Raw genomic sequence first — 24,821 nt, 5'->3', positions numbered from 1 at the left:
AACCAGTAGGTTAGAGAACAATGCTAACCTTGTGATTTCAGTTTGATAAAACATGCCTGTGTGTGCATGTATGTGCATATGCACACATAGAAAATGATCTGAAATAAGGAAAAAAAGAAAAAGGATCTGAAATAAATAAATAAGGATGTGAAAATAAAAAAAAAAAAATGAACATCGGTTACAGACCACCTCTGTCCAGCCCTCTAGCTTTTTTTCCCACCAGGTTTCAGGACGGAGCCACACAGGCCTTCTGTGACGGTCCCCAGCTCTCTCCCTAAACAGGGCCTGGCATTATGGTTTCAGCCTGGAATTCCTCCCCCAACAGTCCACTCGGCTAACCCTCCCTCTGCAGGGGAGCTCTCCTTGGTGCTCGACCCAGTGCAGCACTTGTATGCTCCTTTCTAGCAGGTTTATAATTAAACATTTAGCTGTGAAAGTGTTCTGGGTTTGTTTGTTTTTTTTTTTTTTCCTCTTTTGATTACTTGTATCTCTCTGGCCAGACTCTATGCTTCGTGAGTACAGCAACTGCATGTGCATTTCCTCATTCCTGTATTTTCAAATCCTCAAGTAGCTTGGCCCAAAGCAGATGCTCAAAAAATACGTGTTGAATAAATGAATGAAGTGACTAATAGCATGCATTTGATAAATATTTATTAAATAAATAAACTATAATCACCTGTGGTCCTCCAGCTCATTCATACATCCATTCATTCACTCAAAAATATTTATTGAAGTCCCACTTCCCTGATTGACAGCTCTTTTTCTTGCTATGATATATTATAGTAGAAGTCAATGCCCAGGATGACCCTCAGATAGTATTCTTTGACACCATCATTGTTTGCTTGAGTAGTTGACATTTTACAATTATATAATGAAGCATTTAAGCATCTTACAACTGTCACCAAAATTCATCTTAGAGAGAAAATGGTCTTTCTTTGAGAAAACATCTTTGGAAGGTAGTAGGTGGAAGGGGAGCTGAGACCCAGGCTCAGTGGGAGAGCAAACGTGCAGAGAATGACAAAAAGCTGCAAAGAGAAAATGGCAGAAGTGTGTTTTGCCATTGAGAGGAAGTCCGGGAGACTAGAAGAGGGGAGCCAAGAGGGAAGATGTAGAAGAGAAGGGCCAGGGAGTTTGGTGAGGCCAGGGTCACTTTAGAGCTTGGCCAGTGGGTGGGCTGTCTCTGTTTGCAGTTGTTTGTTTGGAAGTAGTTTCCATCCCTTTCCCATTCCCTCCCACCACACTCAGGAACACATTACATGATCTCAGACATCAAGAAAAGGGCTGCATCTAATACCTGACTGGGCAACAGATATAGAACAGAAACATGCCCCAAAGCAGGAATCTGAGGGCAGAGGGTCCATAATGACACGAGACCCTGGGAGCTTGCAGAAATCCTGGGGAAGGCTTTGGACTTTCTCAAGATGCAGTTTTGGGACTCTAAGCAATGTGGCTACATCTCATGGGACAGACAGGCCCCAGACAGACAGTTTGCACATGAATTCAAAAAATTTTTGATATAATACTGTTTTAAATATACTCAAGAGGATTGGCACTGAAAGAAGTTTTTATTTTTGTTTTCTGTAAGAGGATAATTAGTGCTCAAATGCCTGCAATGTGACTCTGGACCTTGATGAGAAGCTGTGCTTAGAGAGGGGCAGGTCTGCTCAGCCGTGGAGTCTGTTTCCAATTATGATCGCATCTCAACCCCACCTGCGGCAGGCAGCTGCGGCCCTCAGCGACACTCCCTCCTTCCGCTAAGCCCCAGGGTCCCCTCTCCACGTCCTCACGCGCCCTTGTACACCAGCTCAGTTCCACTCCATCTTGATCTGGGCTCCGAGCCCTTCCTGTGAGCCCACCTACTCCTTGAGTTAGGTGACTACTTCTGCCACACGCCAACAGGCTTCCTGATTCTCCTGTGTCCCTGACACTGCCCACAGGTGTGCCCAGGGTGGGGTCTTCAAAATACCTGGCAACCTCCCCATGCTGGGCTGTGCTACTGTCTGCCCAGTCTAGCCCCTTCCCCAAACACATACAGGTGCGCGCACACACAGCCATGGCCAAAGAGTCTTTGCTAGATGAACCATTCAGCTGGCTTTATTAGATAGAAATTGAGGGCCTTTCAAACACAGTGACAGATACAAAGTACCCTGATTATGTTTTCAGGCATAGCGTCACAGACGTCACTTCAGAATCGCTGCTCAAGGACAGCCACACACAAGCTGGAATTATGCTGCAGGAGTTGGTATGAACCACTCACTGCTCCCAGAACAAAATTTGCATCAGGACAAGACCAGGGCTGCAGCCCTACCTCCCTGAACTCTCAGAATGGCACAGCCTTTCTGTCCCGGGCAGGGGAGGGAGTTAATCAGCAGAGCAAGGAGGGGCCTTTCAGACAGGTCCCAGCAAAGGACGTCGTGGGCCTCCCTTTCTCCTCCCGTGGAAAGGCTCTGCGGGGTGTTCTGCACGGCGGACTCAGCTCCTGCAGAGAGTACAAGGGAGGAACGACAGAGGCCACGTACGTGGCGGTACTTTGTCTTCACATGCTGGAGGCCGCCCAGGGGTGAGTCAGTGCCACCAATCCCTCAGGGACAGTCTCTTGTGTCTGCCTTCATGTGAGCCCCTGAGCAGGACCCCTGCTCCGGGAATCTGATGTCACACCTGGGCTGAAGCTACACTCCAGAGCAGGCAGTGTGCACCTGGCTCCAGGACAAGAGGTGTCCACAGCTCCTCTGCTGACACCAGTGTCTGTCCTGGTGGTATTTTGGGTGGGAGGTGGCATGGGACTGACTCCAAACCGTACCATTGAACAATCTATTGCATGCTTGCTGAGACAAAGTGGTAATCTTTAGAAAATACATAGACACATACACGAGTTTCACAGTTCAGGCAACTCAGCACTGAAGAAAAGTTACAGCTCCCTGAAGGGAGGCTGGCCCGGTCCAGAACGGGAATCTGCAGGCCGCCCAGCCCCTGCCGCACACCGACATCATGGGTGCAGCGTGTGGGAGGCCCCGGGGGACCGGCTGCCCCTCAGGGCAATCTGGAGCACAGGGACTTGCTGAGCCAGTCACTGGGAGGGCCAAGTGTCCCACTGGGGACGGGTATAGGAGACTGGACTCCAGGGGCACTAGCAGGGCTGCCACTTGGGGGGGACCCCACCAGCCACCTCCCAAATGGCCATAGCAGCAGGGTTAACCCCACCCCCCACTCCTGCTTTGCTCAGGCCTGTGGCCTTGCATGACTCTGCCAAGTCCCACGGCCTCCCCTCCTGCCCCACTTGGCCTCCCGCCCAAGGCTGCTGGGTTTGGCCCCAAAGCAAAATGAAAACCAGCCAGGCCCCTCCACACAGATGCTGGGCAGGGCGTGAGGCCAAGGTCAAGCCCAGGCCTGCAGCAGATGCCACACCAGCCCGACAACCTCAGAGGGGAGAAGAAAGTGCCTCGGGTGGCAAGAGAGGGACACTGCCACTGCCCCGCCCTCCAGCCCCTCTGCCTGGGGGAAGTTTGGGCCCCAACATGGGCCCTCCACCACCCATCCTTAGCTGGGGACCTGGGACACACTACTGCCATCTTTCTGGGCCTCAGTCAAGGAGCGTGGCTGCTATCTGCCCTGTCCTCCTCACAGGGACACAGCAAAGTCCCATGAGAAAATGGATGGTGATGGTGTTTAGAAAGTAGAAACATTCACCTGTGGGGGGGGGGGTCATATTCTTAAATTCACAGATAAACCCAGGCCTGAGTCCTTACAGAGCCAGCCCAGCCCCAGCCATGGTCCCAACCCCTCCCGTGCACAAGGACAGAATCAGATGAGAAGAAGGGTGTCCTGGCCACACCATCAGCCATGCTGTGAGGCCCCTTTGAGGTGGGAAAGGGGAAGGGGCTTGTCACCCCCAACACACACACTGTCCTTTATTCTTAGGAGACAGGCAGCAGGAGAGCGTTGCCAATGTCAGAGAGAAAACATTAAGTACAAAACAGTGAGTTTGCCCATCTCGTCCATCCTGCACCATCCGTTGATGAACCACTTCACTTCCACAAATGTCAACATAACCGAGGGTTTATCTCTTAAGCACCAAGACTTTTGTGAGTGGGTTTTAAGTGTTTGGGAATGGAACTAATTCTAAAGTGGATAATATGCTTCCCCGCCTTCCTACAGGTAGTCTACCAAACATTTAACATTCCTGTACCCCTGCACACTGCGGATGTCACAGGGTGATCTGAGCTGAAAGGCCTTGTTGCCCTTGGGGTTACTATGACATATTTGCCCCATCCCACCCCACAACGACCTCAGGCTTCTGAGACATATATTATAGTTTTGGTCTTCTTAATACTAGCATGATTAGGCTATTAGTTGCCACTTCTTGCTCTATCTAGCACCTGTTATCAGTCTCTTGCTTTGCTTTATTATTAGAAACCAAAGTCAAGTTCACTAGAACTTAATTTAAAATGAAAGCCAATGCCACGAGGTATTTGCTGTTAGTGAAGTGTTTGACCTTTCTTACACAGTTTTAGAGCATCTATTTCAGGGGCTCAAAACTAATTAATTTTCTTTCACCTGAGTTTCAGGTACCTGGGGGCCGTGTGAACTTGCTGGCTTCGGTCCTGAGAAGTAAGGTGTGTTTTCACCTTGATTCAATGAAGTAGTAACCATTTGCTCCTTTAATAAGTCTTCAAGATCTTCAAGGGTTCTTGTCAACTTTGTGGCTGAATGTGGAATTCTGAGGTGCCAGGGGATTGAGGTTCTCGCTAGGGACCTCCCTGCTGGGAGCCACTTGGAGGAGGGAGAAGAGATCGAGGCAGATACCAGGTCCTAACTAGCTGGTTTCAACTCAAGCCTTTTCCCAAGGGCCGCAGAAAAGAAAGAGCATGATAAAGTGGGCGTGAACCCTACCCCTTGGGGTCACGGCAGCCCCTCTTGCTGGGGGATGCTTCCTCAGTCACCTTCTGTGTTTCGTGTGCACAGGTGTGGTGGGTGGGCAGAGCGCTGCAGCTGTGTCAGAAGGCCAGGCTTTCACGCAGCTGGGCCAGGTTGGTCTTCCTGTGCTAGAGGGTGTCGGTGCGGCACTCAGGTCCCACTCCATCACAAGTCACAGAGTGACACTCCCCTGGCACAGGCTGGTCCCAAACTCCAGAGATACCAACCCCTTAGCTCAGATCACAAAATGCATCCTAGTCCTAGGCACAGATAAATTCTTAATTCAGGAATCTTCTGAACCTCCTAACCCTGGGAGAAGAAATCTACATGACTTTGCTTTAAAAATATTTCATAATGTTTATTTAAATGTTTAAAACGTTCAGAAAAAGAAAAGCTGGTACCTTTAAGAAGTCTCAGGCTTGAAGCAGATTGGAGAAGGGAGGGATCCACCAACCCCCCAATCAGGAAGCAGAATGCGGTGGGCAAGTCTAGTTAAAAGGCCATCTAGAGTAGTGACCTCAAAGTGCAGACCCTGGCCCAGCAGCAGCAGCACCTGGGAATTTGTTAAAAGAGGCTCTGCCCCATCCCTTACCAAATCAGAAACCCTGGGGTAGGGCCCATAACTAAGGAGCTCTCCAAGTGATCCTGACGCAGGCTCAAATTTGAGAGCTGAAGACCCAGGATGGTACATCTCAACCTCGGCTGCATATTAGAAACTTCTGGAGAGTTTGAAAAACCTGATAACCCAGGCCACATCTCAGACCAGCTGACTTAATGCCTAGGGGTGGGGGTCCCATGAGTATGGCTCCCTTGTGCAGCCAAGGCACAGACTGTCTGCCTCAGGGTGATGGCTCCCAGCTACGGTGTGACAGAACCACTTAAGATGACCTTTTAAAATAAGGACACTGGGCCCTACGCCCAGGCCAGCTGAAGCCTATTTTCTGGGAAGGTGGGGACCTTGCTTGGGATTAGTTTACAAAGACCTCCAGGTGATCCTAATGAACACACAGGGTTGAGAACTACAATTCTAGAAGAAATAAAACGTTTACCCCAAAGCAGAGCAGACCTTTTAGTTGAAGGAAATGAGAGACTTTGTTGCCAAGGGAACCATCTCCAACTAAAGAGAGAGTCACTAATTTCTGGCTTTTGTGGCCAAGAGCTAAGTCATGGTAGTGTATATTTTTTTTCTTTGAAATGAAAAATAAACGTTTCACAGAAGAGACTGTGAAAGGGGGAAATATCTAAAGACTTATACAAGATTGGCAAGGCCACTGTCTCTCAGAACATGGCTGGCTAGGACAGCTAAGCCCAGCTGGCAAAGCAAGGCCAGGCCTGCCCTCACCCTCGCCAAAGAGCCAAGATCTCCAGAAGTCAGGGACCCACTGAGGGCCCCGAACAACTGCTCAAGGCAAAAACGAAAATCAGAATTCTGCTATAGGGATGCTGAACACTGTTAATGCCATTTGAAAGCAGCTTGTACCTGAGCGGTGCATTATGCTACGTGAAATGAGCCAGTCACAAAAAGACAAATATTGTATGGATCCACTTCTGTGCGGGACCTAGAGACAGAAAGCAGAACGGTGGTTGCCAGAGGCTGGGAAAGGGAGAAATAAGAAATTGTCATTCAATAGGTTTAAAGTTTTTGTTTTGCAAGATGAAAACAGTTCCAGAGACTGTATGCACAACAATAGGAATGTACTTAATACTCCTGAACTGTACACCTAAAGGTGGTTACGATGGTAAGTTTTATGTTATGTATAATCTAGCATAATTAAAAATTTAAAAAGAGAGAAATCTTTGTGAGTGCTGGAACAAAACAGATTTTGTAAATGTTACGGATTCCTGAGCGTTGGATTCTTGTTGCCAGTTTAATAGTGGGTTCTATTTTATATTTATAGACAGCACAGAAGTTGGGTTGTATGCCAAATTCCTGTTTCCATTCTTTTCCCACTCAAGACTCCGGTCTGAATTTCAAGCCAGACATTGCCGCTCAACTGGCGGCAAAGGCTGAAGCGCAGGCAGCTGTCCCCTTGGGGACCATCTGGGGACCTCACACATGATGACTCCCAGGAACCATGACCCCTCCTCCCCCCAGGTTCTGAGGCCAAACCCAGGTGACTTTGATGCACGTGCTCTGCAGGCTGCCCTTTGAAGAACACACTGCTTTCTTAGGGTGTAATCACCCTCTCCGCAGCCTGGCCTCCTCCCAGAGGGGTGCTCCTGCTGTAGGGACACCAGGCAAGGGTGTGTGTTGAACTAAAAAACGGCACCGTCACCTCCCCCTGAGAAGGAAAAAACCCCAAGCTCCTGCCTTCCACCAGGCATCTGCAGCAGACATTCTGCAAAGCTCAGCTCGTCTGCATCCCAGCCAAAAAGGAAAGCATTTTCCTCTAGTTTTTGAGACACTGTTGATAAATCCCTTGCATATTGCTACCCAGCCTGCACCGCAGCGACCGCAATACAAGATCCTGACATATCGGGATGGTTTTGAAGAAGGGAGGAAGCGGAAAAGAAGACAAACAGAAAACCTTTCCCTTCTTTTGTTTAAACTAGAGAAAGAGGATCGGTTAGGCAGCAAAAAGCAGATGAGCAAGAAGATGATAATGAGGGAAAACAGAAAGAGGATGACAGAGACTGGGTGATGGAACTAACGTGGCACCACGACGCAGACAAGCTCCCCAGGGAAGGCAGGGGGAGTCTTTGCCAGCCTAGAATGTACTGTTAGACAAAAAAAAATCAATTAGGGATTCTCTTGGGTTGACAATTTCCCTGAAGTGTTACTCAGTTTATTAACAGGGTCTCCTGAACAGCCAGAGACCTTGTTACCGTAGCAAATACGCTGAGCGGCCACCACCACGTTCAGTTCTGTGTCAGGCCCTGGGTGCACAAAGATGGGCTGGACACTGTGTCGTCCTTCCCTGGAGCAAAAGACGGACCATCTACCAAGGACACGGGGCACTGCTGCTGTGTGCTGTGAGGATGTCCTAACGGAAGTCAGTGAAAGTCACAGCGTAAGCACAGAGGAAAGACTGCCCAGCCCAGGTTCCCAGAGGGGAGGATGCAGAGGCCATGAGCTGACATTACCTGCAAAATGTGGCCAGATAGGAGGCAGGAGGGAGGCCAAGAGGAGTGTGGGGCCACTCCAGCCCTGTCAATCAGCTTGTGCAAAGGCACAGTGCCTGAAATAGTATGCAGGCACAGGGAGGTGGCAGGAGGGTCTCTGGGAAGGTAAGTGAGCCAGCCTGGGACATGCCCTGCATGACTTGGTAAAGAATATGAGCTTTATGGTACAGGCGGGCTATGGGCGCCACAACGGTGTTTTCAGTGTGTAATTCTCTGAACGCAGAGAAAGCAATCAGAAGGGCCTGGGTTAGGGCAGTGGCAGAGCGGACAAAGAAAGGGAATGAATCAAGGGAAGTTTTATGAGTTGGAATTGTTAAGATTTGGTGAACAAATAGGCCTAAAAAGTGAAGGAAAAGGAAGAGGCAAGGGTGACCCAGGTTTGGGGCCGAGACCCCCTGCGCTGAGTGTCTAGTTTGCGCTGGGTGCTTGCGACACATCATGCAACACTATTTCATTTAGCCCTTGCAACAGCTGGTGAGGTTGGTGTCCTGTCCTCATTTCGGATGATGAATCAGAGCCTCCAGGGGCTTTGAGAGCTCGCCCAAGGTCACATAGCTACTAAGTAGTGGGAGGAGACTCTGAGCCCAGATCATTCTTTATACGAGACCAGTTTAGGACACGTTGGGGTTTGAGGTGCCGTGCAGATGATACAGGCATCCATGCTTCTGATGCCCCTAGGAAGAACTGGCTTGCAGGTAAGGGGTTTAGGTGCCAGGACAGGAGAGACTTAAGGCTGTGAACAGATGAGATTTCTGCAGGAATGCTCCTAGTGAGAGCAGAGAACCCTGAGGAAGCTTCGAGGAACATGAATCAACAAAGGAGCCTGAGAAGCAGCATTCAGAGAGACACAAGGAAAGTGAGGGAAGATGGCTTGTTAGGGAACAAAGGATGTGAGGCCTTTAAAAAGACCAGAGGCAATCCTGGCAAATTTCACACCGATGTCAAGGATGAGACCTGAGAAGTACCCACGGCTCTGCCAGTTACGCTCTTTACGCTGCCAACCTTCAGATTTCAGGATTAACTTCGGCCATGCCCTGCCCCCGCCATACCTGTCCCTGAGCCCGGACCCCACAGCACTCAGCACAGCCGGCTCCTGTGTGTTGTGGGATTCCTCACTTAACGTCTGCCCACACACCAGACCTCTAGGAGGGCAGGGACTACATTTTGCTCATCACAATTCCCTCTAGGATTTGGTAGCTGGTGCTGAGAGAAAACCCTTGATTTCATCATTGCCCTGGGATTGTACCAGTGGCAACTGTCACTCAATGGGACAGAGACCATTCTGTGACTTCTTGCTCAACTTTATGTCTTTTTCCTGTTACTCTAATCTTAAAAAAAAAATAAAAAGCAATTCCCTGGAACCTAGCACAGGGCCTGGCACCAAATGGGCACTCAATAAATATAACATATTCACCAATTCACTCCATAAGTTGGGAGTGACGGGCTGAAGCCAACACTCTGCTCCCCCCCAGTGTTGGGAGCTGCTCTGCATCCTCCCCACGCGAGCAGTCAAGGGCGGTGAGCGCTGGGCTGTCTCTGGCACCAGGTGATTAGTGGGCAGAGCTGCCGCCCAGCATTGTGAAATGGCCTCAGAGGCTGCATCTGACCTTGAGCCACCTTTTTTTTTTTTTTTTTTTTGCTTGGCTAAGCACGGAGTCATTCGCTTGTTCCTGCTGCCGTTCAAGCCTGGAGCAGTGGGCTTAGCACAAACAAAGACATGATGGTTGTTTTGTTTGTGGGGAATCAATTTCCCTTAGACAATAATTTCACAGGTCGTCTGCACTTCCCGGTGGGGTGGCAACAGGGATGTGAGGGAACATGGCAGAGGGCTTCCAGCACCAATGCCAGGTCTCTCTGGGCCTTTGAAGAAATGTTTTCCTATAAACACTGGCTGCAGGAGAAAAACCATAGTTCCAAAAGCCAGGAGACTGGGTGAGTCCCAGCTGAGCCACTAGCTGGCCATGTGGCACTGGGTAAGTCACTCATGTTGTCACTTAACATGTACCCTGTGTCTGGGCATCTCTCTTCTCCTGAAAAACGTGGAAATGGCCTCCAGTTCCCCTCCAGTGTCACTGTGGGCATGTCGGCACTGCTGCAGGGGCAGGGCTGGGGGGAGGCACTTACAAGCAGAGACTGCCTCCCGGACCCATGACAGCCTCCAGAGCATTTGTCGCTAGAGCAGGGCCCAGCATGACCCTGCGGTAGCATTGTGGTCAGGAACCCTATTGCTCCAGCCTTGGTGGCACTGGGTAGGAAGCTAAGACGGAAGTGTGGAGCGCAGGCTTTGGGCTTCTACAGGCCCAGGTGCAGCTCCCTCCACTGGGTGCCTGAGCACGGGCAAGTCCCTGGTTTGCTCTGAGCCTGAGCCTCCTCCCCAGTACAGCGGGAGCCTCCTTACCTACGGCGGTCTCGTGACCGTTACAGGAGGTAATGAAGGGCCTGGCACAGAACGGGAGCATGGTAAATCCTGGTTATTATAATAATAAATGTTACTTATGGCTTAGATCCATACATCATGAACATCTCCGAAAACAAATGGAGGTTGCAGAGACCCTAGAGTCTTTACTAAGCTTCTAGCTGTAGACATGAGGACACTGAGACCCTGAGGGAGAGGAGGGAATTGCCCTAAGACCCACAGGCAGAAATACGGCCACAAGCCAGGTGTCCCAGACCTGACATGGGACAGATCCCGGTACTCCATGCCCAGCTCCTGGGAGGGCCCTGGCTGGAGCCGATTCCACTCAAACCCCTCGGCTATGGGAAACTTGCTGTCTGACCTACGGAGCCTCCTGCCCCATCTGGAACATAAATATTACCCAGAGCACTTCCAGTAGAGAGTTCTGTCCAGAGCAGGCACCCGGTAGAGCCCCAGGCATGACTCAACCCAGGTCACATCCCTGTTCTGGGCCTGGTTCCTTAAGTGGGACACAATGGTCTTTAACCGGCTCTCAGTTTTGACATTCTGTGGTTTCGAGAACTGGGCGCAATTAACCACGAACAGTGGCTGGAAATCTCAGTGAACTGGAATCTTTCCCAGAAGTTCTTTCCTTGGGAGAAACAGGCAGAGCTCAAGAAAGCAACAACCACCCACTGTCCTGGTGTCGTCTTTCCCAGATGACCACGTGTTTGGGCCCACTTTGTCTTCTTGGCTACTCTCTTACATTACAGATCAGCAGACTGAGGCTCAGAGCAGCCTGAGGTTTTCTCAGTAAAGACTAGAGCAGGGTGCAGGTGAGAGTCAGCATCTAGAACAATGCTGTGCAGGGTGCACGAGCTCCACAACAGCCCACCAATAGGAAACACAAGCAAGACAAAGAGGTCTGGCCAAGAAAGCAGCCCTGGACCAGAAGCCTGGAGGCCTGGGACAGAGCCTGCGCTCTCCTCTGCCCGGCACCACTGCACTCGTGGCTTTGCCTGTAAACTGAGGTGACCCAAAGGAAGGTTCTGCCCCCTGCTATGTTCTCCCTGCTCCTAATCCTCAGAGCACCCAGCACGTGGGCCTGGGTCTGCCCTCCACCCCAGAAGACAGAGGTAATGCCTTTCTTTGTCATCGTATCTTCCCAAGCCCAACCCACAGACCAAAGAAGAGGCTTTTCAGAAATGTTTAAGAGAGGGAGGGAATAAGAGAGAGCAGAAAAAAGGGAGGGAGGGAAGGAAGGAGAGAAGAGGCCAGGCAGGTGGGCTGAAGTCCTCCCAGCGCTAACATTTATGATTCTACCAAGCTAAGCCCTAAGGCAATTCAGCAATGGTGACCATCGTACTAATGGCAGAAACACCATAGGGGGAAGCAAAGGGAATGAATTTCAGATGTGAAATGACTTGTGAGCCTCTCTCAGCCTAGGGCCAGCTGACTTCCCCAAGCTCAGGCCCTGGGGATCCTTGTGTACGAAGGCCCCGGGCGTGCACCGTGGGAAATCCTCCCTTCCCAGCAGAAACCTCAGTGATGCTGGTGTTGAAGGTCACGACTTGCTTCCATTCACTAAGCTCACCGCGTGACAGGCAGCATTTTCCAGCCCAGAGCCTCATGGTTCCAACTGAGGAACACGATACAGCAGGATTCCGCAGTATTCAGGGACATAAGAGGAACAGATCTTTATAAATAACTCCTGGTTTAAATGGAGCTGAAAATAGACAGACGAGGAAGCAAATTGCTAAGCACTTATCAAGTCGATAACACTGGCTTGGAAACCGTAGTGCAAATGGCTGGTCTAGTTTATTTCCTTCTCATCGAAAGATCAAACGCAGGGTTGAACCTGGAGGCACCAAGACTGTGTGTGAGTGTCTGAGGATGTGTCTGAAAGGCTGTGGGGGTCCTCAGAAGAGATCCTAACACAAGCCTTGCGTTGGATCTCTCAGTGTCACTTGACAGATGTCAGGTGGTGTGGCTTGTCTGTTCAGTTCCTGGACCTCTGAGACCTTCCTTCTTCACTGGAAAGTCTGGCCACAGGGTTGGCCTCTAAGCTCTGAGGTTCTAGATAGCAATTCGTAGCTAAGTCCTTGATATAAAACTCAGGACCCCAAAAGTCTGAATGAAATCCTGATTGTGCTCAAGTGTCCTGTCGCATGTCCTGTGTCCTCCCTCTGTTCCATTCTCTGGAGGGCTTCCTTTAGCTGCATCGAGGGCCTACAGTTTGTGCTCTCTCCGATGACAAAATTGGGTGGAAATGTGCTTTATCTACTTGCAACCCCCAGCGCCCCGATCCTGTGGCCCCGCAGCATGCTAGCTCTGGGCAGGTGGAGGCACAGGGCGGAGGCCAGGTCTGGGAGGCTGAGCACAGAGTTGCCTCTGCCTGGGCCCCTGTCCCTGCCTCCCTACCCCGAGACCCAAGCACAAAGCTGAACTACTGAAGGGTGACGGGGGTAACGCCAGGTCCCCACACCGCCCGGCTAGGGGCATCCAGTTTGCCCAGCAGCCTGGCGGGCGTCAGCAGCAGCTGCAGGTGCCCGTGTGCACGCGGAGGATGCCCCGGCTGTGCAGGTGCAGGAAGGTGAAGATCTCGGAGGGCATGGCGTGGAAGCCGGGGCGTGGCTTGACGTTGTCGTAGTAGTGGTGGGTGATGTAGAGGCCCGACGGGTTCATGGGGAAGGCCCAGAAGCCGAACAGGTGCACCTCCTCGCAGAGCTCGAGCGCCGCGGTGGCCAGGATGAGGCCGGTGCTGATGCGCTTGGCGCGCACGCCCAGGCTGAGCCAGTAGCGCGACACATTGACCAAGTACTGCGGGTGGAAGTAGTAGACGGCCTGCGGCGACTCGAAGTCGTCCAGCACGTACTTGACGCGGATGGACACGTCGGTGTTGCGCGTGTTGTAGAAGGCGGGCAGCAGCACGGACGCGTTCTCGTACACCTGCAGCACACGGTAGAAGGGCCGCCGCCACTTCTCCAGCTTGTGGAACCTGCACAGGGGGCGCCAGAGCGACAGGGTCAGCGCCCACCCCACCCCCACCCGGTGCTCCCACGCCCCTCGCTTCCCCACCCCTGCGCCCTGGGCCTTTGCAAAGGACGGAGGGGACTCCTAAGGCCACCCTGCCTATTTGCACCTCACACACTGGAGCAGATAAAGGCATCATCTTTCTCAGGGACAGTTGTGTTTTTATCGGTGGGTGCAAGAGAGGGCAATCGGGACCCAAAGGGACAGATATCAAGTGGGTGGCTGCAGAGGTGAAGGCAATGCTGAACCCAAAAGGATGAGGGTGGCCCAGGGTGGGCTAGTTGAGGGAGTGGAGGCTTGACCTAGAGGCCTCAGATCAGCCACCTGTACTGTCTTCCCCAAGATCCCAGTGTTGGCCCCAAAGGCCACTGCCTAATCCAGCTCAGCCCCTTCCTGTCTTGTAGCAGTTTCTCCGTATGAAGCCACCTTCCCTCTTGGGCACTTTCTCCCCGCCCTGAGCACTCCTTTACGTGGTCACTCTGCCAACCCTGCTGCCTTTGCCCGGCACCTTAAAGAGGTGTTTCCCCTCATCTCCCACAATCCCCTCCTCTCGCCCTTCCTCTGACCTAGATGGTGTGACTATGCCCGGGGTTGGGGTCTCAGCACCCCCCCTCAAACCTCCCAGACAGACCCCAGGAGGGGAGCCAGCTGGGCTGTTGAGATCTTTGCACGAGCTTCTCCCGGAAGCCACACGGCCCGGGAGGGAGCTGCCTGCCCCGTCACACACTGGGAAGCTCTCCCACCCGCTCTAGCTGCAGGGGTCTAGACCAGCGCTGCCCAAGAGAAATAATGCAGGCTATGTATGTAATGTTAAATGCTCTAGTAAGCACCTTTTAAAAATTAGAAAGAAATAAGAGATGTTAATTTTTATATTTTATTTCCTCTACTATATTGAAAATACTATTATTTCAAGATGTAACTAATATGAAAATTAATGAGATATGTTACATTGTTTCTTTGTATTGAGTCTTTGACACCTGCTGTGTGTTTCACAGGTATCACTGGCACATCTCAGTCTGCACTGGCCACACGTCCGTGCCCAGCAGCTGCATGGTGGACAGCACCATATTGGACAGCACAGTTCTAGAAAGAGGACCACTGACCTCTCAGTGATGATGCTGGGGTTCACGGTGACCACGTCCGTCTTCACCCCCACATCCACCATGTACTTCTCTGAGATGGGGGGCAGGTTGCACCTGCAGAATAGACAAGGCAGCTGGATGACCAGTCATTCGACAGGTCGAGCTGGGGAGCAGGGGAGGGGAAGGATGGGATGGCAATCACGTGGGCAGGGTTCTCTATGGCTGGGTAATAAGATAGTGGTCCTTCTGCTCTATGTCAGGTATGGGAACAGCAAACGGGCCCAGCCCTGGTCTTGCTGAAATTCTAGTCATAGGGGACAGGAAAACCACATCCAACATATGCAATTATAAGCTTGAGTAGCCCATGGACTGCTGGAGGTCTAGCAATGTGGCATCTGCACTGAAGTTCAAGGACACCCCAGAGACCTAGGCTTCTCCCTGCAAGACCATCTTTAAAAAGGAGGTTTTCTCTGCCTCCTGTGGCAGGAACGTGGCTCAGCGAGGGCCAATGGCTGTGGTGTGGGAGGAATCTTAACCCCTGATCCTGGGCTCAACTGGCTGTCCACAGGGACAATCCAGGCTGACTCTCGGCAGCAGAGGGAGGTGACCCCTGACAGCAGGTGACACTACTTCCAAGCCTGGAGCAGGGTGTTCATGGGCTCCCTTCTCCTAGAGACGAAAGACTGGTTACATAGCCAGGAACCCAAAATATGCAGGAGCCACCTTTATTTTGGGACTCCAGTCACACGGAACCTATTCTACCCTCCCTGCCACCAACTTTGAGTGGCCCAGTGATTGTGCATCCCTGACCCATGAGACACTCCTGTAGACTCAACCTGAGTTTCTCTGCGTTAAGCTCTTATTTTCAATGTGTCCCCTGTACCCAGGCTAAAGGTGTGAGTGAGGATCCCCAGAGAGATAAGGGGGCGGGGGCTCCACATAAGCAAGAAGAAACACAAGGACCAGTCTCTGCCTTAGTTAAAGCCAAGCTGAAGCCAATATTGGTGTCCACAGCAAGACTGCCTTGGTTCCAACCAGCGCCTCTGGAAGGGTGGCACCCACCCAGGGAGACAGCCGCCCAGAGGACCTCGGTGACACATCTGCAGCCCCTGAGTCCTCAGTGCCTTCACACTGGTTATGCCCTTTGCTCTTTACACGCTTCCCATTGTGCAGATGTGGAAACTGAGGACCTGCGAGTTCAATGACTTCACCAAAGGGCTGGGGCTAGAGAGAGGAAGGGGTACCCCAGGGCATGAGGGTCTGCAGGTTTGCCAATAACCACTATTTTAAAAAGCCAAATAATTCATGTTGTACCTAGATTGCTATATGATATTCTTTATAAAGCTGAAGTCTCCTAAGAAATGTGAGTGGTTAAAAAAAGAACTGGTTACACAAAAGATTAATTTTGTATGAAAATAACAAAAAAGATACATTCAATTTCTACTAGTAAAAATAAAATAAAATTTACTTAAATATCATGACAAATGAGTGGCTGGAATACAGCCACTCATTTGTTTCCTCGTGTCAGGGTTAATGGCCTGAAGGGTGGCATTAGGGCACTGGGAGGTGGGGCCACACACAGGGGAGGAGCACAGAGGAGGAGGGCTGGGGGTTCACGCAGCAGGTGCAGACCAAGGGCGACTCCTTACCGGAAGACAAAGTCGGCGCTGTTGATCTCCCTGCCGCAGCGGCTGTTCTTTAGGATGCCTCCGTTGCCCACCACCGCACACTTCTTAAACTGCGACCGGTAGTAGGGCATGTCCTGGGGGAGGCACAGGCACAGCTGTCAGGGCCAAGGCCACCCCTGCCGTCAGCTGGCTCTCTGCAGCCACATCTGCCTCTACCAGCTCATGGCCTCGGGCCACAGCCCCATGGGAATGTGGGAGGATAGTGGTTTTCCACTTTAGAGAGGAGAAGAGCGGTCAGGAGACTTGTTACTATTAGAAGGCCCCTAAGATCCCTCCCATCTTTGGCACCCAGGGGCCTGCTGGGAGGCTTTCCTTCTAGAACACACCATTGGCCAGCCCTGCATGAAAGGGGCCTGCCCCAGACCGGGTGTCCCGGAGAACCACACTGCTCCGGGACCATCAGGAATTAGGCTAAAGCTAAAGGAACTGTCCTGTTCATGGCCCACTTTCCCTGCAGGGACAGGCCCAGGACAGGGAAAACGCAGGTGTCTCCCAGCCAGTGGGGGAAACTGCACTGTTTGTCTTCTACCAGAGAGAGGAAAATAAAGTCATCTTTGGAAAAATCACCAAAGGCTTATTATGTTCTATGTGGGTGTTTCCCAAACTTATAAATCAAGAACTACCTGGGCTACTTGCTGAAAATATAAACTCTGGCCTCCATCTTAGCATCACGACATCAGAATCTCCACGGCTGAGATCTGAATTTTTTATAAACCCAACAAAATACTTATTTTAGGGAAGTTTGAGGAATGCTATTCTGTGTCACGTGTCCTCATTCAGGAACCAGCAAACTGCAGCCGACCACCTGTTTTTGCATGGCCTACGAGCTAAGGATGGATTTTATATTTTTAAATGATTGGAAACAACCCAAAGAAGAATATTTTGCAACATGTGAACATTATATAAAATTCCGATTTCAGTGGCTAATAACACCTGAAGTGCTACTGTAACACAGCCACTCATTTGTTTCCTCGTGTCAGCCTGTGGCTACTTTTGTGCTGGAATGACAGAGGTGAGCAGTAGTGACAGAGAGAATCTGACCCGCAAAGCCTCAGTTATAATCTGGCCCTTTCCAGAGAATGTTTGGTGACCTCTGCTCTATGTCTCTGCGCCTTGGCAGTCCATACCCCTGGCTCTCCCATATGTCATACCAGGCTCTGCTGCACCCACTCGAGTTACCTGCGTGAGGCACAAGTTTACCTACTGTCGCCAGCCTCAGGTTCCAGGCCTTGCAAGACCCAGCTTGCAAAGGTGGCTCAATGCCACCCTCCTCTAGCACTGTGAGGGAGGAGAACACGTCTGACACCTCTCATCTCCAGCTCCACCCCTTGCCCCCAGAATGCCCGAGTCTTACCGGTGCATTCTGGTACCAGGACAGAATGCAGGGAAATTCTGGGCTGTATATCATTAGCATTCCTCTGAGAAGCAGGGTAGCCCATGCCCTCAGATTTCTTCCAGAAAAACATGCACATGCCCCCACTCAGTATCTCTACAAATTGGACCCACTAAGTGCTACCCTAGCCCGGAGTTCTCCAGGCCATGGTCATGAACAGGCCTCATGCAACCTGCCTCCTCTTCAGAAGTGCCACCACCACACCTGGGTAACTGTCAGACTCAGCTGTACATGCAGGGGCAGGGCCACTTCTCTGAGAGTAGTCAGCCCAGGTGAGCACAGGCGCCAAGCATCAGTGATCCGAACAGTTTACATCTTGTGTGGATCATTCATTTTGTGGTCCCCAATGGCCAGGCAGCCACCATGCCAACCCTGAACAGCCTACCCCCAGAATTCTTTTATGCAAAAGGAAAAAATAAATGCCTACCTTGTTTAAGTCTCTGATATTTTAGATATTCTGTTAGAAGCAGCCAAACCTACTCGTCATCCAAACCCCAATGTTACAGACAAGGAAACTGAGGCTTTGAAAGACAAAACAACTGCCCAAGGTCATGCATATGATCCAATTCTTTCAGTGCCTTGATTTGTATCGGGTTTGTTTTCTTGCGCACGCAACCTTTGCGTGCATGTTTTTGCTCTTGTCTCTACCTCAAGTGGGGACGAATGCTTAGTCATTCTCCCAGGTACTTGCAGTTGTCCTCTGCAGCCAGTGCAAGTATCCAGAATTTTATAACCCTTTTCTTGCCAAAAGTCACTCAAATAATGGGCAGTTGGCATTCATCGGGCCCAGACAGAAGCCCCAAGGCAATCTATAGGGTGGTCTACCGGGCCAACCAAGACCAAGAACACTGGGTGCGGGGCAGAGGGTAGGTCGTGCACCCAGACCACCCTCCCAAAGCGGCACCTTGGGGAACATGCGGAAGATCTCCTGGTTGATGTGGTAGATGCCGCTCGTGTCCACCTCGTACTTGAGCTTCGTCCCCAGGGGAGTGTTCTTCTGGGTGGTGAAGAGAAAGGAGGGGGCGTTGCAGCACCTGGACAGAGTGGACCTGCCGGGCAGGGGGACAAACGGAGGGACCGTGACGCAGGGCAGAGCAAGGCCTCACGAAGAACAGAGGGGCCGGGGAGCTGTGGCCTTGCCCGCCCCTCCCCAAGCTCATCCCTCCCCCCGCACCTGTGCTCCACTGTCCCCTCCCCCTGCACCTGTCCTCCACTGTCCCCTCCCCCTTCCTCCCCTCCCCAGGCCAGGGCCTTTCTGCCTCTCCTTACACTGCCCCTCAGGGTCAGGCCAGGTGTCTCTCCATGAACCCCCCAGCTGCCCCATCCTCACTGACCACACTCGCCTCTGAAGGCTGGGACTCCTTCTCATGTGTGGATGACAGCCCTGGATGGCAGGGACCTGCCTTGCCGAAGCCCGCTCAATGTTAGTCACACAACTGTCTGACAGCTAGGTGCCTGCCAGTTGTAGGACTTGCCATTCCCCATTCAAGCTTTCACCAAGATCTACAAGCATTCTACTACTTCCTGGAAACGCACTGTTGCTGCTTCGTTTATCCAGCCCCAAATGAACACCCGGGGGGCAGAACTCTGCCTTTGGTTCCTGGCCCCATGTCAGACTCTAGACAGGGTGCCTTGTCTGGTGGGGTCACAAAGCCAAGACACACATAGTCAATAGAAATGGGTAATTTCAATCATTTAGAAACTGATTTAGGAATGGGGAGGGTCGGAAATTGGGATAGTAGGTTGATACTGGGTTTCCAGTATATTTTCTATAGGTTTCCTATAGAAAGTAGAACCTGATTTCCAAAAGAAGTCTTCTGGAGTTCATTATTTAAAATTTATAGATAGATAGATATCCCACTGGGTTTCAACACAAATATATTCAAACATGAGCTACAGATGGGTTAAACCTCAGATGCAGGCTTTAAACAAAAACAACCTGCGAGGGAGATGGGGCTGACGTGGCAGGCTGGGGAGTCGGCCCGGCCAGAGCAGCCTGGGCTCTCCTCCTCCCTGCAGCTGGTGTTCCACCCCGGCAGCAAGCTCCCCGAGGAGGGCCCGCGAGGCTCGTGATAGGGTCAGATCCTGGGCACACCTTGCTCCCCCTGCCCTGGCAACCCACAGCCCTCTGGCCCGGCCACAGAGGATTCAGGACCCAACAAAGGGCACAGGTCCCTGCCCCCTCCATGGCAGGGGCTTTGAGCCCACAAGGATCCACTTCCTCCAAATATAGCAGCAGCGGCCCGAGCACACACTGGTCCCCTTCCCTCGACACAGGCTCCAGGCGCCATCACGTCCAGCATCCAACCAGCCCTAAGAGCAGGGTCCTCAAACTTTTTAAACAGGGGGCCAGACCGTTGGAGGGCCGGACTATAGTTCAAAAAAAAACTATGAACAAATTCCTATGCACACTGCACATATCTTATTTTGAAGTAAAAAAACAAATGGGCAAAAACACCCGCATGTGGTCCACAGGCTGTAGTTTGAGGACACCTGCCTAAGAGGAATGGAACACCTTCTCCTTGGAGCCCATGCAAGACCACTAACAAAGGATGAAGAGGAACTTTCTGAAAAGCCCCACCAAGGTCTGGGATGGAAACCTGGGTTGCCAACCTGGTGTCAAGAGGCCTGGATTCTAGTTTCTTCTCTGCCCCCACCAGCTATGGAGCTCGGGAAGGTCTCTCCATCTCAGCCTATTTCCTTATATATAAAATGTAAGGCTGGCTCTTCCACCTCCAACCCCCTGTAACTCTGTGACTCCAGCTTGCCAACACCAGGGAAGCTATATGAATTATTTTTTTATGCTTTTATCTCTTTCAGGGACTTCACATTTCTAAAAACGTGCCTATTAAAACTACTATTCTACCTCTAGACTTGGCCTAGAACTGAAGCAAACTGGAACAAACGATTTATAAAGGAAATACAAAATGCTCAGTAATATTTGCTTTTCACAACCTCCCATGTAGTGCAAATTTTTGGCTGGGTGTGCTGGTGGCTCACACTTGTAATTCTAGTACTCTGGGAGGCCAAGGCAGGAGGATTGCTTGAGCTCAGGAGTTCAAGAGCAGCCTGAGCAAGAGCGAGAGCCCATCTCTACTAAAATTTAAAAAAATAATTAGCTGGGTGTCACAGTGTGCACCTGTAGTCCCAGCTACTCGGGAGGCTGAGGCAGGAGGATCACCTGAGCCCAGGAGTTTAAGGCTGCAGTGAGCTACAAAGACGTCACTGTACTCTACCCATGATGACAGAGTGAGATTCTGTCTACAAAAAAAAGAAAGAATTTTTGGACACCTGCTGCCTGTTTTGTTAGCTCCCACAGGAGAAGTTTAAGCTAGAGCTCTGGCCTGTCTGGGAGTTTATAATCTGTTAATTTTGGTTAGTTAGAGAGCAGTTCCAAAATAATCTACAGCAGGGCTCACACGTCTGGGGTCAGCTGGCAGAAGCCTAATGCTGGGGGAGAGCAGCTGCCGCAGGATAGGGGAGGTGAGGACGATGAGGCCACCGAGGACATGTCCTGTGCCCTCACAGGGGCCTGCCCTGCCAGTGGCCACAGTTAACCTCAGCTGTGTCCGGTAGGTGACACCACCGGCCTCGCAGGGCTGCCACAAGCACCGAGTGAGAGGACACGGAGGACGGCGCCTGGCAAGGTGCCCGCTCAGCCTGATCCTCCCACCGCCCGGATTCCCGAGCCCGATCCAGGCCCGCTCTGGGGAACACGCCCGCCGAGAGCTGGGCCTTGCAGGGTGACGGAGGCCAGAGGAGGTGGCCGTGAGGAGAGCCACTCGAGGAGAAGGGGGAAGGCGAGTCATAGATACTTGAACTGGTTGGCCTCGGAGATGTTCATCGCCCATTTGCACATCTGGAGGCTCCTCCACCTGTCGAACAGCTCCGACTGCTTCACCCTTGGAGGGGGGACAGAAGAGTACATCAAGGGGCCAGGCAGGACAAAGCATGATCATTCCCAGAAACGCTCCCTTCCAGCTCTCCCGTGGCCAAGTCCTGGGCTGGCCCTTGGCGTTAACTATATTTTCGTATTTTCTGTATTCTTGATGCTCTGGCACGTGGAGCCTTTCTGATTCCTGGAGATTCGAACCCCTCTCCTGCAAGCGTGCCTTTAACGCACGAACCAACCTGCCCGGAGTCCACACCCTCAACCACCTGTCCTGCTGTGACAGGTTCATTCTGCAGAGGTGTACCCCATGTTTAACTGGAGGTAGTAACAGCTGTCCCCAGACTGAGCAGGCCTTGCCTACAGAAAGAATACACAGCTGGTCGGGGAATGGCGAGTGCAGGAAACACTATATGGGATAGTAAGTACATGGACTTTGGAACCAGAGGGACTTAGGTCTAAGACCCAATTTAGACACCTCCTGACTATATGGGACCTCAGGCAGGTTATTTAACCTCTCTGAGCCTCAGTTTTCTCATCTATAAAGTAGGCATAGTCATAGCCTCTTGCCCTCCCAGACTTGTTAACATTATTAAATAAGATGATGCAATAAAAGACTAGACACAGAGAAAGTGTCCAATAGGTATATGTTATTATTATTGTTAAACAGGCGTAGCCCTCTGTGCTTTCTACTTTTGTAAAAACCACAACCCGTTGTCACTCCTCATCTTTCCTACTAGGCAGTACATATGCCTAGTACTGAGGATCATGCCTGAGTTCACCATGGTAAGTCCAGGGCTCAGGCACATAGCAGATGCATGGTAAATATCTGTTTTTAAACAATAAACTAATGAATGAATTGATACATCCGAGTTCAAATCAAGTCTCTATTTGTGAATGCCTCCATATGGCAGGAACTGGGAATGTATTAATAGTAGTGAACAAAATAACCTCATGCTTATACGGAGCTGACATCCCAGCGGGGGAGACAAATGGGAAACAAACATGTACCGCCTTGTCAGGAAGTGGTAAGTGCTATGAAGGAAAATGAAGGTAAAGTGGTGGGGGCGTGACTGGGGAATTGTGATCAGGGAAGGACTTCCTGAGGAGAGGAACCTTGCACAGAGACCTGAAATGGTGCAGGAATGAGCCATGCGAATATCTGGGGAAAGCATATTGCAAGCAGAGAGAAGAGTGAGTGCAAAGCCCCTGGGGCAGGAACCTGCTTGGCAGCTTTACAGAGCTGGAAGGAGCCCTCCTCTCATCCTGATAGAAGGCAAGACCTCCTTCCAGCTGTCCCGAACTTCCCCTCTCAGGAGCTCGCAGGGTACTGGGGAGAGGTGCCATCACACAGTGCAATCCTGGCTCACCCTCTGCCCCCCATCCTCTCCCCGCTTGCTGCAAGCCACTGGCCCCAGAAGGAGCTCCCTACTTGGCCACAGCCTCAAATGCCTCCTGGAAACACAGCTCTGGCAACACCCCAGGAAGGGGCCCAAGCTCGACTGCTACCAGTGTCTGGGCCCTATTCTCTGCGCCTTCAGTGCCCTCGCCAAATCCTGGACCAAAGTCGGGGCCTGGACACCCAGCCTGGACTCCTGGCTCCATCCCCAACCTGCAGTGTGACCTCGAGCAAGTCATCCAATCTCTCCGAGACTCAGCTGCTTTACCTGTAAGATGGATATAGCAGCCACTGCCCTGCCGGCCTCAGAGGTTGTCAGAGAGATCAAATGGAATCATGTGTGCACAAATATTTTACAAATTGCTTTACACATGCAGAGAACCCTTACAGATGAAGGTTTGACCCCAGGCACTTCTCTCCCCAGGCACTTCTCGCCCCAGGCACACATAACATTTCAGAAGAGGAATAAAAAAGGTGTAATCCTACCAGATAAACAGAAGGACAGGGGCAGGAGGGTGCCTCCATGGAAGAGAGATGTCAACAAGTGTATAAAAGGAGGAAGGGGTGACACAAGGACAGGATGGCACAGCCCAGAGAACCTAGAGCCGATCTGGGTAGAAAATTCTAAGAGGTGGGTGGAGGGTGGGAGGGGTGCGCTCCGAGAATGAGAGTCAGTTGTCAGTCCATAGGCAGAACCATCAAGCCCACACTCCACCCACCCCCATGGCAGCCAAATATTGCATGTCCAGCAGAGGAGGAGGAGGATGGAATCAGACTGTCAGTTCTTCTCTGAAAAATATATCATTCCCAGTCAAAAGATCTGGCCAAGCTAGCAGCAAAAAGGCCAGCAGCATTTTGAAAAACTTCAGACACAGAGCTCTTACCGGTTTTTAACTGTTTAAAGTTTAAATGTGAATAGATAGCTGAGGATCTCCTGGTCAGCCTGAAGGTAACAGACCAAGATAAACCATCAGACAGAGTGATTACCAAAAAAAAAAAAAAAAAAAACTATTGAAAGAACAAAAGAGAACTAAAACATATCCTACTTAATATCCCCAGAAATATTCAAGAAGACATCACATCCTTAAAAACAAGACTAGACTTCTCTGAGGACAAAGACAGAGCTCTTGCAAGGACGGGTTTTATCAGAAGAGCTAGAAGATGAAGTCAAGGGATTTTCCTAGAATGTAGAATCAAAGAGCAAAGAGAGAGAAAAGATAAGATTGAAAAGCATGAGTGTTAGAGGTACAGTCTGGAAGATCCAGTATATGACTTTCAGATGTACTAGAAAGAGGAAGGAGAGAAAATTGGAAAGGAGGAAATGTAAAGAGATCCAAGAGAAAGTCCGAGAGTCTGGACCAGCCCAGATGAAGAGGCTCCACTGGACGAGTCTGTCCTGAGGCTCACCACTGGGACATCTCGGAACTGCCAATCTGAAGATCCCAGAGGAAAAGAAAAACGGGTACCTCCAAAGGAATAACCATTCTGCTACTTTTCATGTAGCCCTGAACGCTAGAAGGTGGTGGAGAAGGTCTTAAACATCCTAATGGAAATGGTTTCCACCTAAAATACCAACCCACCAAGCCAACAACCTGACAACCTCCCCAGGCCAACAATGAAGTCACAGGGAAGAATCCAGTCACGGAGACACAGGACTCAGAACCTCACCTCTCAGCCACCACTTCTTGGGAATTTATTTGAGAATGAGTGGACATGAAAGGAAGGCATAAGAAAGATCCCAAGAAAGAAGTTATGGGCTCTCAACAAAGGTAAATCCAACCTAAGGAGGCAGAGAATGGACGGCCGGGAAAACAGCCACGTGACCCACCAAGGGAGCTGCCAGGCTGCAGCGGGAGCATGAAGAGAAGCCCTAAAGGGAATGCATGATTGACAGAGAGGCAGGAA

General features: G+C 51.0%; 1 protein-coding gene across 2 annotated transcripts in view; it reads right to left on the bottom strand.

Annotated features, from left to right (window-relative positions):
* Nucleotides 1–1,523: 1,523 nt before the first annotated feature.
* ST8SIA5 (ST8 alpha-N-acetyl-neuraminide alpha-2,8-sialyltransferase 5) overlaps nucleotides 1,524–24,821 on the bottom strand; it is a 64,318-nt gene continuing 41,020 nt past the window's right edge. For both annotated transcript variants that reach the window (XM_012745362.3, XM_012745363.3), the window contains 5 exons: nucleotides 21,444–21,530; nucleotides 18,533–18,677; nucleotides 16,197–16,309; nucleotides 14,569–14,661; nucleotides 1,524–13,430 (listed from right to left, as the gene is read on the bottom strand). In XM_012745362.3, coding sequence (XP_012600816.1) covers nucleotides 12,962–13,430; nucleotides 14,569–14,661; nucleotides 16,197–16,309; nucleotides 18,533–18,677; nucleotides 21,444–21,530 — 907 coding nt within the window. In that variant the 3' untranslated portion in view covers nucleotides 1,524–12,961. The remainder of the gene's footprint in view (nucleotides 13,431–14,568; nucleotides 14,662–16,196; nucleotides 16,310–18,532; nucleotides 18,678–21,443; nucleotides 21,531–24,821) is intronic.

This window comes from Microcebus murinus, chromosome 17 (genome assembly GCF_040939455.1).
Source record: "Microcebus murinus isolate Inina chromosome 17, M.murinus_Inina_mat1.0, whole genome shotgun sequence".
In the NCBI taxonomy this organism is placed as follows: Eukaryota; Metazoa; Chordata; class Mammalia; order Primates; family Cheirogaleidae; genus Microcebus; species Microcebus murinus.
This window is presented reverse-complemented; position numbering and strand designations above follow the sequence as displayed.